This window comes from Heterocephalus glaber, unplaced genomic scaffold (genome assembly GCF_053883595.1).
Source record: "Heterocephalus glaber isolate CG9 unplaced genomic scaffold, H.glaber_assembly_v1.0 deba00000621, whole genome shotgun sequence".
In the NCBI taxonomy this organism is placed as follows: domain Eukaryota; kingdom Metazoa; phylum Chordata; class Mammalia; order Rodentia; family Bathyergidae; genus Heterocephalus; species Heterocephalus glaber.
In genome coordinates, this window is record NW_028258153.1 from 30,461,029 (window position 1) to 30,478,863 (window position 17,835).

The window sequence follows — 17,835 nt, forward strand, 5'->3', positions numbered from 1 at the left end:
ATTCCAGAGTAGAGCTATAGAGTGTGGATGATGGAAGTGGGGTGATGATGAAAGCCACTGAAGTTGAGGGCTGTCATCGAGCTGTCAGGTGCAAAGTATTAGCTTTATTATAATTACAGCAAAATACAAGGCAATGCATCCACAATCTGATCTCGTTTTTATAGATGAAGAAACATAGGACCATAAAGGTAAACAGCTCTTCTGTTATTAAGAAAATCAGGATGAGAATTTGAGGCATTTGAGTCCATGTCTGTACATTCTTCAATAGAGCAGAATACCAGCATTTAGGTCCGTGCATGATCATCAGTGTTACTGTGAACCATTGAGTTTATATGAATCTGTGGGCTATGAGCCTACATATAAGCATCATGGTGCATTGCAGGTCAGGATCGGGTTTGTTTTTGTTACCAAATCCTTAAAAGGATCAGTGACTTCTAAAGAATTAACAACTCAGTTTCATGCCATAGGAATTGGAAGACTTGGATTTAGTTTCTGCTATTTTCCTTCTCCCTAAGTTATATCCTCTTTTCCACTGCAGAGGTCAAATGATCAAAGTGACATCAGAAAGGGGTTTGAAGTCATCTTAACCCGTCTACTTTCACTGTGTTTTTTCACTTTTTCCCCTCTAATTCTTTATTTTTCATTTACTTTTACTTGGACAATATTCAATATCTTTGCAAACAAAAGTTAAGAGCCCTAGAGGTGCTGGATGTACAATGGAGATGATGACATTGTGGATGAGTAGAAAATATTCTCTGGACTATGTAAAGAGGAACACTGATGATCAGGTTCTATTGTAAACAAGTTTACATCTTTTTTTTTTGAGACAAGGTCTTGATATATAGTTCAGGCTGGCCTTGAACTCATTATGTAGTCCAAGCTGACCTCAAACTCAAAGCGATCCCCCTGCCTCAGCCTCCCAAGTGCTGGGATTATAGGCATGTGCCATGAAACCCAGCTACAAGTTCACATCTTGATCACAATGCCTTTCTATTCTTTTGGCTGATGGGGCTCTGTGGCTTGCTTTAATACAATTGTCTGTGTCCATCTAGATGGCCAAGAAGTTCACTGTCTTAGAAGTCCTTCTGATCATCTTCATCCTGATTGCTGTAGTTGCAGACATCCTGTTGCTGTTTCTTCTTTTGGAGGAACCTTCAGGTAAAGGTGATGTTGTGACTTCTGAGTTGGAAGGGTGGAAAAGGGGTTGTTTTTTGGATACCAAAGAGGTTATTTTATTCTTTCATTCTTCAGCTTGTCACTGTGTTATTGTGTTCAAAATCCATATCCAAGATTAATTTGAGTCAATTTTCAAGATAAGCTCTTTTTCTCAACTAAACCTTAGGGTCTTCTAGGTGCAATTTTAACAAGATGCAAAACTAGATTCACTAGACACCTGCCCTTCCATGCAGACTCATGAAGTAGAATTCTCAAGGAGAAAGAACAGTTAAGGAAACAATGCCCAGCTCCATTACATCATGGAAAAGGACACTAGGTCACAGGAAAATTGAGGGCTATATTGACCTGATGATATGTACTGTAATTAGCTTCTATTTCATATTATTATGGAAATAGCTATGCTTTTTTCACAGATGCTTTTGAAATTGTTCTTTCTCCTTCCCTCCCTCCTTTGTTCTTTCCCTCTACTTCTCTTTCACTTCCATACACATATAAAGCATCAAATTATTTCTCCTCTATATACACATTATCTTCTAAATAATAAAATATAAAGTGCAATATAAAATTTAATTTTCAACACAAACTGAATTTGAGGGTTTTCTCTGCTTGTTAAAGCTCTTTACAGATGTGATTATGTAGTGAAAAGAAATTGTACTGATAGCAGGACACTTACTTGCACAGTATCTCTTTGACCCTCTGCACAAGAAACATTGAGGTACCTTCTGGAAAAATCACAACTTTCCAAGATAATTGAAAAATCATTGATGTTAGTCACTTTAAGCCTATTTCTACTTCTTTTCAACATTTTTCTTTGGAGAAGACATTATTATCCAGTGTATACACAGTTTCTTTTACATAAAACAGATCTTCACACCTACATTCATGCCAAAACACTGATTCATCCAAAGTAGGTCCACATTTAATCATTTTACATACTAGAATTTTCTCTGAGATATTTTTGAAGATTTTTGCATGAGTTGAAAAGCAGAATTAATTTTTTTATTATTGTGTAAGAACATGTAAAATGAGATATACATTCTTAACAGATTTTTAGAATATATGAGTATTATTATCTATAGGAAATATGATGTGCTCAGAGCTATAGAACTTATTTTTCATAACTGGAGTATGTGTTTATTAGCAATTATCCACTTTCCCTTCCCCTAACACTTGGCATCTGCCATTCTATGTTTTGCTTCTATGAGTTTGACTGAGTTAGGTATTTCATGTAGGAGAAATAGTGCAGTGTATGTTCTTCTGTGACAGGTCTGTTTCACTTAGCATGCTGTCCTCAAGGTTCTCCCTTGTTTGTGCAAATTACAGAATTTCTTCCTTTTTAAGACTAAATAATATTCCATTATATATATATATGTGGTATATATATCACATTTGCTTTATCTATTCCTTCTTTAGTAGGCATATAGGTTGTTTGTACATCTTAGCTATTGTGAATAGTGCTGCAGTTAACACGGGAGTACTAATATTTCTTTAAGATCCTGACCCAATTCTTTGGATGAGTATTCACAAGTGGGATTGCAGAGTTATATGGTGGTTTCCATTTAATGTTTTAAAATTAATTTTATTGGTACATTATTAGATATACAATATAATGACATTCATCATTGGAAATTTGTACTTTTATGTAATCTATCTTGGTACTTATTTTTTCCCCATTCCCCTGCCCTCCCTTCAACCCCTCCGTCCCTCCCTATTTACAAAGACTTTGTTTCCATTTTTTCATTTTCTCATATTAATTCCATTCCCTTCTTTCCTTTCTCCTACCCCTCCCACTTCTGCTTCCCCTTTGCCCCTTTTCTTCCTATATCACATTATCTATTATACCTTTTAGTCCTTATTTACACTTTCAGTTTCTCACACTAGAGAAACTATTCAGTATTTACACATGTGTGTCCTGTTTATTTCACTTAAGAGTATTGGCTCAAAGTGCATCCATTTAGCTATAAATGTCTCTAATTTCTCATTTTTTATGGCTGAGTAGTACTCCATTTTATAAAAAAAACACATTTTCTTGATCCAGTCTCCAGTTGATGGGCATTTGGGCTGTTTCCAAGTTTTAGCTATTACAAACTATGCTGCTATGAACATGGGTGCACATATATCACTGTGGTATGATTCTTTTAATTCTTTGGGGAAGATCCCCAGCAGTGGAATAGCAGGTTCGAATGGGATTTCCAGTCCTAGTTCTTTGAGGTATCTCCATACTGATTTCCACAGTGGTTGCACCAGTCTACACTCCCACCAGCAGTGGAGCAGGGTTCCTCTTTCCCCACAGCCCCATTTTATGGCAATTTTTTTGTCAAGGTTTTATGTCCTCATCCACCTTATTCACTGGGCATGTCACTATTCTACCTCTGCCAATTTCTGAAAGTCAAAATGATTATGAAAGGTAAATATTTTGAATTAATTCCTACATCTCTTTTACTTTTGTTGCCCAGGCTTTTGTAAAACCAATGTCCTGATATTTTTACCACATTTTTTTTTCTAGGAATTTTATAATTTTGGGTCTTATGTTTAAGTCTTTACTTTTGAAACAAATGTATGCATATACATTAAGTACAGAGCCATAAACATAGTAAAGAGATAGTTTGGACCTCTTTTTGAATGAGAACAAAGGCATCAAAAAGAACCTATTATGCCCACAGAAACTGTTATCTGAAGCATCAGATGAAATCCTGTGTTTTGAATGTCTAGGGAGGCCACTGACCCAGTCCTACTTCTGCTGTTATATAAGGGAAAGTTTGACAAAGTTGATAAAGGCTAAAATAAGAATGACTAAATCTGAGTGAATGTGTATATTTTGTGCCAATAGTATCCTCCAAGTCTACATCAAATTTGTTGAAAGTGAGTAGAACAAAACCAAATATTAGCAAATAAACAAATGAAAAAAACTCTAAATGTGGAATGCTATTGGATATTTACATGTAAATGGCGTTTGATTCCTGACAATATTCATGCAAGTAAGTCAAAATAGCTCAAAGACCTATATGCAAAAGCCTGAACTATAAAACTCTAAGAAGAAAACATAGGAATAAATATCTGTGACCCTGGGTCATGGAAGTTTGTTAGATAATACCCAAAACATATAACCAAAGAAAAAGTAGGCAAACTGAACTTCACAAAACCGAACACTTTGTGCTTCAAAGGACATCATCAAAAAAAGTGAAGGGCTTACCCATAGAATCAAGAAATGTGTTTGCAAATGACATATCTGATAGAGGTTTAATATTTAAGATATGCAATGAAATAGTACAATTCAAAAATAAAAATAATCAAATTTTAAAATAAAGAAAAGATTTAAAGAAATATTTCTCCATGGAGATCTACAAATGACCCTAGTCCATGAACCATTTCAACAACATCAGTTATTTGGAAAACACAAGTCAAAACAAGATTCTACTTCACACTCAGTAGAATGACTAAAATAAAAACAAATAAGTATTATTTAGGTTACAAAAACATTGGAATCCTCATACTTTGTAGGAAGAACATAAAATAGTATAGTCATTTTGGAAAAAAAACCCCTAGCAATTTCTCAAAATGTGAAAGATAACCACATGACTTGGTAATTCCATTCTTAGATATACAACCAAGGGGAATGAAAATATGTTCATACAGAAACTTTTATGTGACTGTTCATAGCATAGTTATGTACACTAGTCAAAAAGTGGAAACCCAAAAGTACATCAGCTGAGGAGTTGATAAACAAAATATTTTACATCCACATAATGAGTTAGGACTCAGCTATGAAAAAGAGTGAAGCATTGATACATGCGGGAGCACAGAAGAACCAGGAAAACATTATACCAACTGAAAGAAGCCAGGCACAAAAGGGACTTACATTATCATATTGTTTATATGAAACACTCAGAATAGGCAAATCAATGGAGAAAATAATAGTTTCTTGTTTATCAGGGAGACTTGGAAAAAAGGAATAGGAATGTGAATTGTTTACAAGGTGATGAGAGTATTTAAAATTACACAGTAGTTACTGGTTGGATGGATTATGTTGTGTTTTTTTGGGGGGGGAGAAGTGGTACTGGGAATCAAACTCAGAACCTTGAGCTTGCGAGGCAGACGTGATGCCACTGAGGTACACCTCTGGCCCCCTAGTTGCATGTATAATGTACATGTACCAACTCCCCATGATGAATGTAATTATTATGTACTGCAAACATGGACTAACAAAAATAAAAATTAAAGCTGGGCATAGTGGCACATGCCAATAATCCCAGTATTTTGGAGGTAAGACAGGAAGGATTACTGCAAGTCTGAAGCCAGCCTGGACTACCTAGTGAGACCCTGTCTCAAAAAACAAAAACAAACAAACAAACCAAGATCAAAACCAGCCAACCAACAAACCAACAAGACAAACAAAAAAATCAAAACCCCAAACAAACCAAAAACTGAATTGTCACTGGAAAAAGTTTATGGTATATGAATTGTATCTCAAAGTCAAAGAAACAAAGCAAAACAAACAAAAGTAAAACCCCAACCCAAGTGTATTCAACAGCTTTGTATGGAAATACAGATTCCAGCTATCAGTGATTTGTTGGTTGAAGAAACTGCTGACAGTCTGTTACTTTGCTGCTTTCATTTTTGGATCTGTGCTTACACTACAGATTTTCAATTTTGTCCTTTAATTTCTATGCAGATTCTTCATTTACTCCAGAGTGCCCCAAGCTCCCTCAGTGTGAAAGGATAGACTGCACACCTCACCACGCAGTGACAGAGGTCAGAGCAATGGGGTCCCTGCTGATGGCCTACCAGGTTTTATTTAAAAGAAATGAGAGGAGGGTGGTGGTGGAGTGGCTTACGGTCTGTGATTTGTGGGGAGATATTTTTTTCTTGCCTTAATAAAAATATAGCAAACATTAAGGAAGTTAAGGAAGCAACATGGAGGAAAGAGAAGAGAAGTGTGAGAGGAATTTGTGTCCTAAAATCCAAAGTGGAGGGAAGTTTCAAGTATTGTTGAACATATAAATGTGATTCCAAGGTGAACTGTGGAAAGTTAAATGTTTGTGAGCTGTACTACACATTACTCGAGAATGAGGCCTTCAAGCCCACACGGATGGCTAAGTTGCTTGAATAATTCAGTAAATTGTTATGACCAGAGCCTTCTGGAATTGCATTATTGACCACAGGGTTCCCAATGAATATGTGGTATAGAACAGATTTTTCTCCCTGAGTGGCTTCTCCATAACAATATCAACTATTTGAATAATTCTGTTTAGTTGTGATTTATGACTTTGTCATAAGGTTGTATATATATTTAGATTTTATTTCTTTACCATGGATTCTCATGATATTCTGTTGTGGTACTAATTATGACTATATAGAATTTTAAGTTAAATTTAGCAACACTAAAATCTCAATAGTTTTAAATCTTCCAAAAAGGTGATAGGGAACCAGAGGAAGAGGAGGAGAGGGAGAAGAAAGGGGAAGGGGATTAGGAAAAAAAGCTATGAAATGTACCTGTAATTACTCCCCAAAATAACCCTAAACTACATGAATTGCAAACATGTGTTAATAAAATAAAATTTTAAGAAGTTATAACTAAAAACATAAAAAGTCTCTTCATTTCAACCACTGTGTGTGTTTGTGTGTGTGTGTGTATATATATGTATCTTAACTGATTTTTATGTCTCTCTATGTTTTATTGCATATAAATAATGTTTTTCCTAGTTTTTTATATTCTGTTTGTATTGAAAAGATAATTTATTATATTTTTGATATTTTTATTATGTTTCCTTTTTACTGATTATTTTATATGTATTATTTTTAATTTAAATTATACTTCTATATTATATTTATCATATAATTAGCCAACTTACGTTTCCTATTGTTTCTAGAAAAGATTGCTGTAATTCTTTCATTTGAATTATTAATTGTAGTTGTATCCTAAACATGTAAAGATAGTTTTGCTTTGTATTGATATTTATGTCTCACTTGTTTACATATCCAATTGCACTGTGTAGATTTTCCAAAATGATATAAATGAAATGGTGGTGCTTGGGAACCTTTACTTGTGCTTGAATTTAATGGAAATTCTTCACATGTAAAATAGTAAGCAAGATGTTGGCTGCTGACTGAAGAGAATGACTAAAGAGACTTAGGAGCATTTATTGAATTATGATCATCAACCATAGCTATTTAACCCAATCCCTGGTCAAGATACGGATTGTTATCACCACAGATAGTCCCCTACAGACATTTTATACTCTTTGAGAGGTCATCACTGATAGGAGTTCTCTGTAGCATAGTTTAGTTTTGCTTATTGTAGAACTTCATATAAATTGAATCATGTAATTAGTGTAAACCCTCTTTCCTTGAGCATAGTTTTGAAATCCATCCACGGTGTTGCCTACACAATGTTAGATTATCCTTTCTATTGTTGAAGATATTCCTTTCTACAAGTATACCAGTTTGTTTAATCATTCACTCATTTCTTATTGCTGTATACTAGATTATTAATAGCAACATTATTCATAATTTTTTCCTAGAAAGCTATCTACTCCATCCATGTTTTAAAACTTATGAACTGAAGTTACAGTACTAAATAAATATTTAGGTCAACATTTTTTGGTGAGATCCTGTGACGGAGAGTAATTTTATATCTTTCATCCTTTTTGCTGTGTAATGCTTCATTGTGTCAAATACCACAATATTTTTTTATCTCCTATAGATATCCATATATGAGTTTTCAGATGGGAATGATTTTAAACAGTGCTGTCATGAGCAGTACCATATAATACAAATGTTTTGGTGAACTTACATAGGGCTCTAATCCTAAGGATGGGATTTTTAGTTCATAGGATATGTATACATTTAAGGTTTAATTGATATTGCAAATAATTTTTTAAAATAGTTAATGACAATTTGAACTTCCTCTAGCATATGTGAATTTAATTGCTTCTATATCCTACAACTTTCAATATTTTCTCCCTTTCCAATGTAGCAATTCTATGGTTTTAATTTTCACATCCTTTGTGACTAATAGACTTATCTTTTCATAAGCATACTGGCTAGTTGGATAATCATATTATATAATATCTTTTCAATTTTTAACCATTTCTTTGGGTAGGCTATTCCTCATTTTCTTATGCTTTGTAGTAGTTATTTATGTATTCTGGAATCAAAGCTTTAGTTAAATATATAAGTTTTAAATATATAAGTTTTATCTTACTCAGTAGGTTGGCTTTACACTCTCTTAATGGTGAATTTTAGGGAAAAATAGTTCATAATTTTAATGTGGCCCATTGTATCAATTTTTTGGTGGTTAGTGCATTTTGTATTCTACTCAGAAACTCTTGTTTCTTCAGTCCTAAAAATGTATTATTTTTCTTTAAGAATGTTATTGTTTTATCTTTCAAATTTATATCTTTAGTCAATCTGACATTGATTTTGTGTGTCTGTGTATATTAGGTAAGAGAACAAACTGGGTGCTATGGCGTATGCCTGTAATCCCAGCATTTATGCAGGGTGAGGCAGGAAAATTGCAAGTTCAAGCCTAGCCTCAGTGATTTAGCGACCTAGAGAGACCTGTCTCAAAATAAAAATTTTTAAAAGGCTGAGGATATAGCTTAATACAAAGGCCTTGGTTTCAATAATCAGTATCACAAAAGAAGAAAGAAAAGAAAGCTCAGAAACATTTTTCCTTGACTTTGTAATAGATCCCTTACTACTTATTGAAATGACTATCTTTTTATTTTTGTGTTGTAGTGGCACTTTTATTGTAAATCATATGTTTATATGTGATTTGCTTGTGAAATCCATTCTATTAAATTGTTAGTTTGTCCTTTTTGCCAATATCACGCTGCCTAAGTTATCATAGTTTTATAGGAGGTCTTGATATGCAATCTTGTAAGTCTTCCAAATCATTGTTATCTTTCAAGAGTGTATATCCTGTTCTTTGCCCTTCAGATTTCTGAATGAATTTTAGAATTAGCATGCCAGTTTTTTCACAAAATTTACCAGAAATTGAATTGTCATTGAATAAAATTTACTGATTGATTTTGGGGTAATTATCATTTTTATGAAAGTGAATATTAGAAGTCATAAATGTGATACTGACCCCTTATTTATCTAGAGTTTTATTTTTGAATTTTTATTTTTATTTTTACACACTGTTTAAATTTTTTTCTTTCATTAAGTTTCTTGGTACATTTTAGGTATAAAATACAGTTACATACATCATTGGGATCTTGTACCTTTATATGATGTATCTTAGTTCTTATTTTTTCCCCATTTCCCTGCCCCCTCTTCACCTCCTCTAGCCTTCCCTATTACAGAGACTCTGTTTCCATTTTTTACTTTTCTCATATTTTTTTCTTTTCCCTTCTTTCCTTTCCCCCACCTTTCCAACTTCCCCATCTCCTTTAGAGCTTTTCTTCCTATTTCACACTATCAGTTATACCATTTGAACTTTATTTACACTTAATTTTTAACAATTAATATTTAACTCTACAAAAGTACTATTTTTATTTTTTTTATTTTCCCTTAAATTCTTTTTTTTGGTACATTTTAGGTATACAATACATTTACATTTCTCATTGGGAACGTGTACCTTTACGTGATGTATCTTTGTTCTTATTTTTTCCCCATTCCAAGCCCTCCCTTCACCCCCTCCACCTTTCCCTATTTACAAAAGCTTTGTTTCCATTTTTTAATTTTCTCATAATTTTTCCTTTCCTTTCTTTCCTTTCCCCTACCCCTCCCAATTTCCCTACCCCTTTGGACCTTTTCTTCCTATTTCACATTATCAATTATTCATTGTAATCATTGGTACATTTTAGGTATACAATATAATGACATACATCATTGGAAATTTGCACCTTTACATAATCTCTCTTGGTTCTTATTTTTCCCCCTTCCCCTGCCCTCCCTATTTACAAAGACTTTGTTTCCATTTTTCCAGTTTCTCATATTAATTCCATTCCCTTCTTTCCTTTCCCCTACTGCTCCCACTTCCCCTTCCCCTTTGCCCCTTTTCTTCCTATTTCACGTTACCTCCTATACCTTTTAGTCATTGCTTGCACTTTCAGTTTCTCACACCAGAGAAACTATTCGGTATTTATACATGTGTGTCCTATTTATTTCACATAGGAGTATTGGCTCAATGTGCATCCATTTTGCTGTAAATGTCTCTAATTTCTCATTTTTTATGGTTGAGCAGTACTCCATTTTATTAAAAAAACACATTTTCTTTATCCAGTCTCCAGTTGATGGACATTTGGGCTGTTTCCAATTGTTTCACAATTTTGCTATTACAAATTGTGCTGCTATGAACATGAGTGCACATATATCACTGTGACATCATTCTTTTAATTCTTTGGTGAAGAAACCCAGCAGGGGAATAGCTGGGTCAAATGGGACTTCCAGTCCTGGTCCTTTGATTTCCACAGTAGTTGCACCATTCTACACTCTCACTAGCAGTGGAGGAGGGTTCCTCTTTCCCCACAGTCCCTCCAGCATTTGTTATTGGTTAATTTCATGATAGCAGCCATTCTTTCTGGAGTGAGGTGAAATCTCAGCGTTGTCTACATTTGCATCTCTTGAATGACCAGTGATGTTGAACATTTTTTTGTGTATTTGTTTGCTATTTCTACTTTGTCTGAGAAATGTCTGTTCATTTCAGATGCCCATTTTTGGATTGGGTCTTTCAATTTGGGAGGTCTGATCTTTTTAAGTTCTTTATAGATATGAGATAGTAGGACTTTGTCTGAGGAAGAGCAGGTGAAGATTTTTTCCCACATTGTGGGTTGTCTCTTCACACTGTTGGTTGTTTCTCTTGCTGTGCAGAAGCTTTTTAATAAGAAGTAATCCCACTTGTTGATTGTTTGTGTTAGTTCATGGGCAGCTGAGGTTTTGGTCATAAAATCTTTTCCTACACCAATGTCTTCAAGAGTTCTTCTCAACCTCTGTTCCAGCTGGTTCAGTGTTTTTGTTTTAATATTTAGATTTTTAATCTATTTTGATTTTAGTTCAGTGCATGGCGAGAGATATAGGTCTAGTTTCAATCTTTGGCAAGTTGAAAGCCAATTTTTCCAGCACCATTTATTAAAGAGGCTATCTTTCCTCCAGTGAGGGTGTTTGGCTCCTTTATCGAAGAAGAGATGGCTGTGTGTTTCTAGAGTTGTTTTGGCATCTTCTAATCTGTTCCACTGGTCCTCAAGTCTGTTTCTTTGCCAGTACCATGCTGTTTTTATCACAGTAGCTTTGTAGTATAGTTGCAGGCTGGGGATTGTGATACCCCCTGCCATGTTTCTGTTACCTAGAATTGCTTTTGCTATTTTGGGTCTCTTCTTGTTCCAAATGAATTTTTGGATTGTTTTCTCAAGATCTGTGAAGTAGGCTGGTTGGATTACAATCGTTTTGCATTAAACCTTTATAGGAGGTTTGGAAGTATGGCCATTTTCACTATATTAATCCTTCCTACCCAGGAGCAGGGGATATCTTTCCATTTCCTGATAGCATCTTCAATCTCTCTTTTCACAGTGCTATAGTTTTCAGAGAAGAGGTCTTTGATTTCTTTTGTTATGTTGATTCCTAGGTATTTCAGTTTTTTGGATGCTATTGTGAAAAGAACTGTTTGTCCTGTTTCTGTTTCAGTGAGTCTGTTGTTCGTGTAGAGGAAAGCTATTGATTTTTGTGTGTTGACCTTGTATCCAGGAACTCTACTGAATTTGGTTATTAAGTCTAGAAGACTTTTGGTGGAGTTCTTGGGGTCTTCTATATAGAGTATCATGTCATCTGCAAATAATGACAATTTGGCTTCTTCATTTCCTATCTTTATTCCTTTTATTTCTTTCCCTTGTGTAATTACCATGGCTAATGTTTCCAAAACAATATTGAACAAGAGTAGTGATAGTGGACATCCTTGTCTTGTTCCTGATTTGAGTGTGAAGGATTTCAGTTTTTGACCATTTAGTATGATATTGGCTGTTGGTTTTTAATAGATGGCTTTTATCAGATTGAGGTAGAGACCATGTATTATAATTTTTGTAGGGTTTTTTTTTTTATCATAAATGCATGTTGGATTTTGCCGAATGCTTTTTTTGCATCTAATGAGATGATCACATGGTTTTTGTCCTTGGCTTCATTGATATAGTGTATTACATTGATTGATTTGTGTATGTTGAAACATCCCTGCATCCTTGGGATGAATCCCACTTGGCCAGGGTCTATGATCTTCTTGATGATCTTCTGCATTCTATTTCCCAGTATCTTATTAAGGATTTTGGCATCTATGTTCATTAGTGAGATTGCCCTATAGTTCTCTTTTTCAGTTGGGTCTTTCTCTGCTTTTGGGATCAAGGTGATGCTTGCTTCCAGGAATGAATTTGGGAGTATTGCTTCCCTTTCAATTTCACTGAAAAGTTTAAACAACGGTGGCAGTAGTTCCTCCCTAAATGTCTTGTAGAATTCAGCAGTGAAGCCAACAGGATCTGAGCTTTTCTTAGTTGATAAGTTTGTAATATGTTTTCAATTTCATTAGTTGATATTGGGTTGTTTAGAATTTTTAGGTCTTCTTCATTCAACTTTGGTAATTCATATGTATCTAGGAATCTGTCCATTTCTTCTGTGTTTTCCATCTTATTGGCATATAGGCTCTGAAAGTGGGTGTTGATGATCCTCTGGATTTCTGCTGGGTCCATTGTAATTTCCCCTTTTTCATTCCTAATTGCATGGATGTGGGCCATTTCTTTCCTTTTTCTGATAAGGTTGGCTAAGGGTTTGTCAATTTTGTTTATTCTTTCAAAGAACCAACTCTTGGCTTCATTGATTTTTTTTTTTTTTTGGTATTTCCTTAGTCTCCATTGAATTGATTTCTGCTCTGATCTTTATAATTTCCTCCCTTGTATGAGCTTTGGGTTTGTCCTGCCCTTCTTTTTCTAGAAGCTTGAGGTTCAGCATCAGATTGTTTAATTTGGCTCACTCTGTTTTCCTAATATGTGTATTCATTGCTATGAATTTCCCTTGTAAGACTGCTTTCATTGTGTCCCATAGATTCTGATATGTTGTATTGCCATTGTCATTTAATTGAAGGAACTGTCTGATTTCTTTAATTTCGTCTGTGACCCATTGGTTATTCAGAAGTGTGTTGTTCAATTTCCACGTGTTTATGAAATTTTTTGTTTCTTTTGCTATGGATCTCCAATTTCATCACACTATGGTCTGATAATACACAGGGGATAACTTCAATTCCTTTGCACTTACTTAAACATGTTCTATGAGCGAGTATGTAGTCTATTTTGGAGAATGACCCGTGTGCTGTTGAAAAGAATGTGTATTCTCATTTTGTGGGGAGGAATACTCTGTACATATCTCTTAAGTTCATTTGTTCAAGTGTTCAATTGAGTTCTAGTATTTCATTACTTATTTTTTGTCTTGTTGATCTATCTATTTGTGACAGTGTGGTATTGAGGTCCCCCACTACTATTGTATTAGTGTATATATGACTTTTCATGTCCTTTAGTGTTTGTTTTGTATAGTTGGGTGCACTAGTGTTTGGTGCATAGATATTTATGATTGTCATCTCTTCCTGTTGGATTGTTCCATTTATAAGGATGTAGTGTCCTTCTTTGTCCCTCTTAATCAGTGTTGGTTCGAAATCTACTTGATCAGCCAAGAAGATAGCTACTCCTGCTTTTTTTCAGGTTCCCATCGCATGGAGTATTGTTTTCCACCCTTTAACTTTCAGTCTATGAGTTTCATTTTGAATTATGTGTGTTTCTTGTATGTAGCGTATTGTTGGATTTTGCTTCTTGACCCATTCTGCCAGTCTATTTCTTTTGATTGGTGAATTGAGACCATTAACATTGATGGTTATAACTGATATGTATTGACATATCATTGTCATGACTTTTTCTTTTTGTTGGATTCTCCCCCTTTACATTTAATTTCTTGGCTTGCCCAATGGATTCATTCTGCTGGGCTTCCTGGGGTTGTGACCCTCATTGTCTTTTCCTAGGATATTGTTTAAAACTTTTTAGAGTGTTGGTTTGTTGTTCCTGAAGTTCCTAAGGTGCTCTTTGTCACGAAAGTATGTTATTTCTCCATCAATTTTGAAAGATAGTTTTGCAGGATACATCAATCTGGTTTGGAGGCTGTTTTCCTTTAGGGCTTGGAATATGTCACTCCAAGCCCTTCTTTCCTTGAGCATTTGCATTGAGAAGTCTGCTGTGATTCTGATGGGCTTTCCTTTGTATGTGATTTGTTTGTTTTCTCCAACTGCTTGTAGAACTTTGCTCTTCTGTTGGGTTTCTGGAATCTTAACAATTATGTGCCTATATGTAGATTTTTCTTTTGATCCAGGCTATTTGGAGTCCTGTTGCCTCACTTATCTGTATGTCAAGTTCTTTTCCCCTGCTTGGGAAGTTTTCTGCCATTACTTCTGTGAACAATTTTTTTTATGTCATCTGCACTCTCTCCTGTTTCTTCATTGACTCCAATCAGTCTTATGTTATTCTTGTCTGCATGGTCTACCAGCTGCTGGACTGATTTCTCGTGGTCCCTTACAGTTTTGAAGCAGTTTTTGTTTTCCTGGTCACTAATTTCAATCTTATCTTCTATATATGAAATTCTATGCTCACATTGGCTCATTCTGCTGTGTAGACTTTCAATGGAGTTTTTGATCTCCTGGAAATCTGTTTGCATCTGCTTTATGGATTCCATTTGTTTCCTATGCTGGAATTCCATCATGTTCCTCAGCTCCTCTCTAGATTTATTAATCATGTCTTGCACTACTAGCAAAATCTCTCTTGTTATCTGAGAAATTATTTCTGATTTCATTTTTTCCAGATCCTCTTTTGTGCCAGTTCAGGGAGTCCAGGTCATTGAATATCAGAGTGTTCCATCTTATTTCCCTTTGGGATTGCTGTAGGTGATCTGAAAGTTTGGTTTTGAGATTTGTTTACATGTCTTCACATTTTGACCAAGGGGGGGACTGCTGTTGGTACCCATGTGGCTCACCTTCTCTGAGCTGGCACATGTGGAATGGTAGCCCAGAAGCCTCTTCCTCTTGGCTGAGAGCAGAGAAATGGTGGTCCAGTACTCTCTTCCTGTGAGTTGGGTACAGTGGAACAGCAACCCTGAAGCCCCTTCCTCTGCACTGGGAGCAGTGGAGTGGTGGCCCAGAACCCCATTCCTTTCTTCTGGGAGCAGTGGAATAGCCAAAAGTACTATTTTTAAATCTAAACTTTCTGCTTCTCTGCTGTTGGCATAGATTTAAAATAGATATTTGAATGTTGATCTTGTAACCAGAGATCTTCTTAATTTTACTTATTCTTTTCAATTTTATGTAAAATCATTTGGGGTGTTCTGATATGTCAATGTTACCTACAAATAATGACATAGTTTTTTTCTATATATATTCCATTTTCTTATCATATAAGTATAATCAGACTTCTTTCCCTTTTTAAAATTTTAATATGGTTTGAGATAGGTAACCTAAAAGGCAACTTGAATAGAGTAAGTCAATGGTTCCACTGCCTAAGCAGGACCTGAGTTTGATCCCCGGTACCAAAAAAAAAAAAAAAAGAAGAAAGAAAATGAATATTTCTGGAGGCTCACCCTATCTAAACTTAAGAAATATCATTGCAGTAAAATACTAAATACAAAGGCAGAATTTCTTAATTTTGGAAGAAGTTGGCTATATATCATTTACAGAATTTAAGCACATAGCAGACACATGCTTTCATTTGTAAGACATGATTTCATCAAATAGAAGGTGGACTCAATCAACTCCAAGTCAATTTTCAATTCTTAAATTATACTGATGAATAATGTTGGATTGAAAAATTACATAGAATTTATTTGCAAGATAAGTAGAGACAGTCTTGAAAGTTTAGTGTTGAAGAAAGAATAGAGACAAGGAGACTTATGAGTCAACATGATAGTTCAGGCATGAATTTATGAGTACTTGTGATACTGTAATGACAATGGGAATGTAAAGGGAAGAAAGCAATACTGCTGCTGTACACACACATGGAAGATGTATGGGGTTTGAAGGATTAGAAAATAATTGTCTATAAGGTTTGACCTTTGGTGCCTGGGACTGATAGAAGGATATTAGAGCTGATTGTACACAAAAATATTATGTTTATCTGAATGTTCATTGCTTTTTATGGAGGTTTATAGACCTTGAAACAATTTATGGAAATGAAACTAACCTTGTGGACTCAGACCTCAAACTCAGACCCCAGTTTCAAGGTAGCAGAGGTTATCAGTGTCTGCCTTGGACTTAGGATAATCAATCATTCAGAGGCCATCCAGAACCCCAAATGCTTTCTTTACTGATCCCCAGTAGCCTTTCTTTGTTATCTGAAAAGAATGAGACAAGAATGTAAATTAGATCTATGGAGAATTAATAAATATTTAAATATATATTGTGGTTATAATGTGGTCTTTCATAGTAGGCACTGGTTTAAATTATATCAATATAAAGGCTTTATAGAAAAATTATATCAGATGCTGGTGTTGAAAATACTTGTCAGTACTATACCTTTTGCAAATGAGTCACATTGTGACATATTCTTTATTTTTTGAATAACACAATCTATACTGAATACATTCCTTTAATAGAAGTTCAGACATTATAGTGATGTACAGAATAAATCAGAGTAGTCCTTAGCCATGCTTTTTCTGTTTTTCCAAATCCCCCTCCCAGTTATGAGTCAATAACTCCATTTATATCCTCTTGGTCTTTCTATGCTCATTATTCTTACTCAATGTTCTCAGCATAGTAAATTTGTGTTTTTCAGTGGACTGTGTATTGCTATCTTCTCTGCTTCGAGTACCTTTCTACTGTTCACCTGTTTGACAGTTTCTGGGGCCTTAGGAGTGAATTTTTGTTTTTCCTATCTGGAAGCCCTTTCCATCCTACTGTCAGTCTACTGGCCCAGTGCGATGGCTGGAGTGCATATTCCCTTGGCTTCCCTTACAGTCTCTTGGAGGACATAACTCATTATACTGTAATCACTTTAAATTGTTTTGATTTCTTGCTAGCCTGTAAGTTTGCTGAAGGCACACACTACTATATCTTATTTGTCTATGTTATCAATTCCTTGTCTGGTTGATAAATGCATTTTGAATGTCTCCATAGCTGTATAAATAGATAAAGAATAAATAAATGATGAATGTAATTATCTTAAATTCCTCTTGAAATAAAATAGTTTATAAAGAAATGGTCAAATAATGCTTTCCTTCCTTTATTCTGAATAATGCCAACTCTATGCCTATCATTACAGGATATCTGCAGGAGGCAGTATAAGTGCTGTTGGGATCCTGTGGCAGATACCAATGCTCCTAAGTGCTTCTTCCCCAGGAACTGGGGTTATGAAGTCAGCAGTGGCCTTAGAAATACAAGCACAGGTGAGCACTACCGCAGTGTAGCCCCAGGGGAAAAACTTTGTGAATCAGATGAGTTTACTGCAAAATAAAAGTTAAAAGTCTCTCTCTTGCATGCCTCTTCCTATTCTAGGGTTTACTGCCCAGTTGAAAAAAGTGCCATCCCCATCTTTATTTGGAAATGATGTAACTGATGCCCTCTTCACTGCTGAATTTCAGACATCCAATCGTTTTCGCTTTAAGGTTGGTTTTGGAGTTAACCAGTCCTGGGAGTTCCCTACCCTGGGTTAA

At 35.1% G+C, this 17,835-nt stretch overlaps 1 protein-coding gene across 2 annotated transcripts in view; it reads left to right on the forward strand.

The window, feature by feature from the left end:
- Window positions 1-17,835, forward strand: part of Mgam2 (maltase-glucoamylase 2 (putative)) — a 109,052-nt gene that overhangs the window by 8,924 nt on the left and 82,293 nt on the right. Inside the window, exons 2-5 of one of the 2 annotated variants that reach the window (XM_087205930.1) lie at window positions 1,053-1,164; window positions 5,849-5,928; window positions 17,445-17,568; window positions 17,678-17,787. In XM_087205930.1, coding sequence (XP_087062056.1) covers window positions 1,053-1,164; window positions 5,849-5,928; window positions 17,445-17,568; window positions 17,678-17,787 — 426 coding nt within the window. The remainder of the gene's footprint in view (window positions 1-1,052; window positions 1,165-5,848; window positions 5,929-17,444; window positions 17,569-17,677; window positions 17,788-17,835) is intronic. The other variant, XM_087205931.1, reaches the window with a different exon arrangement.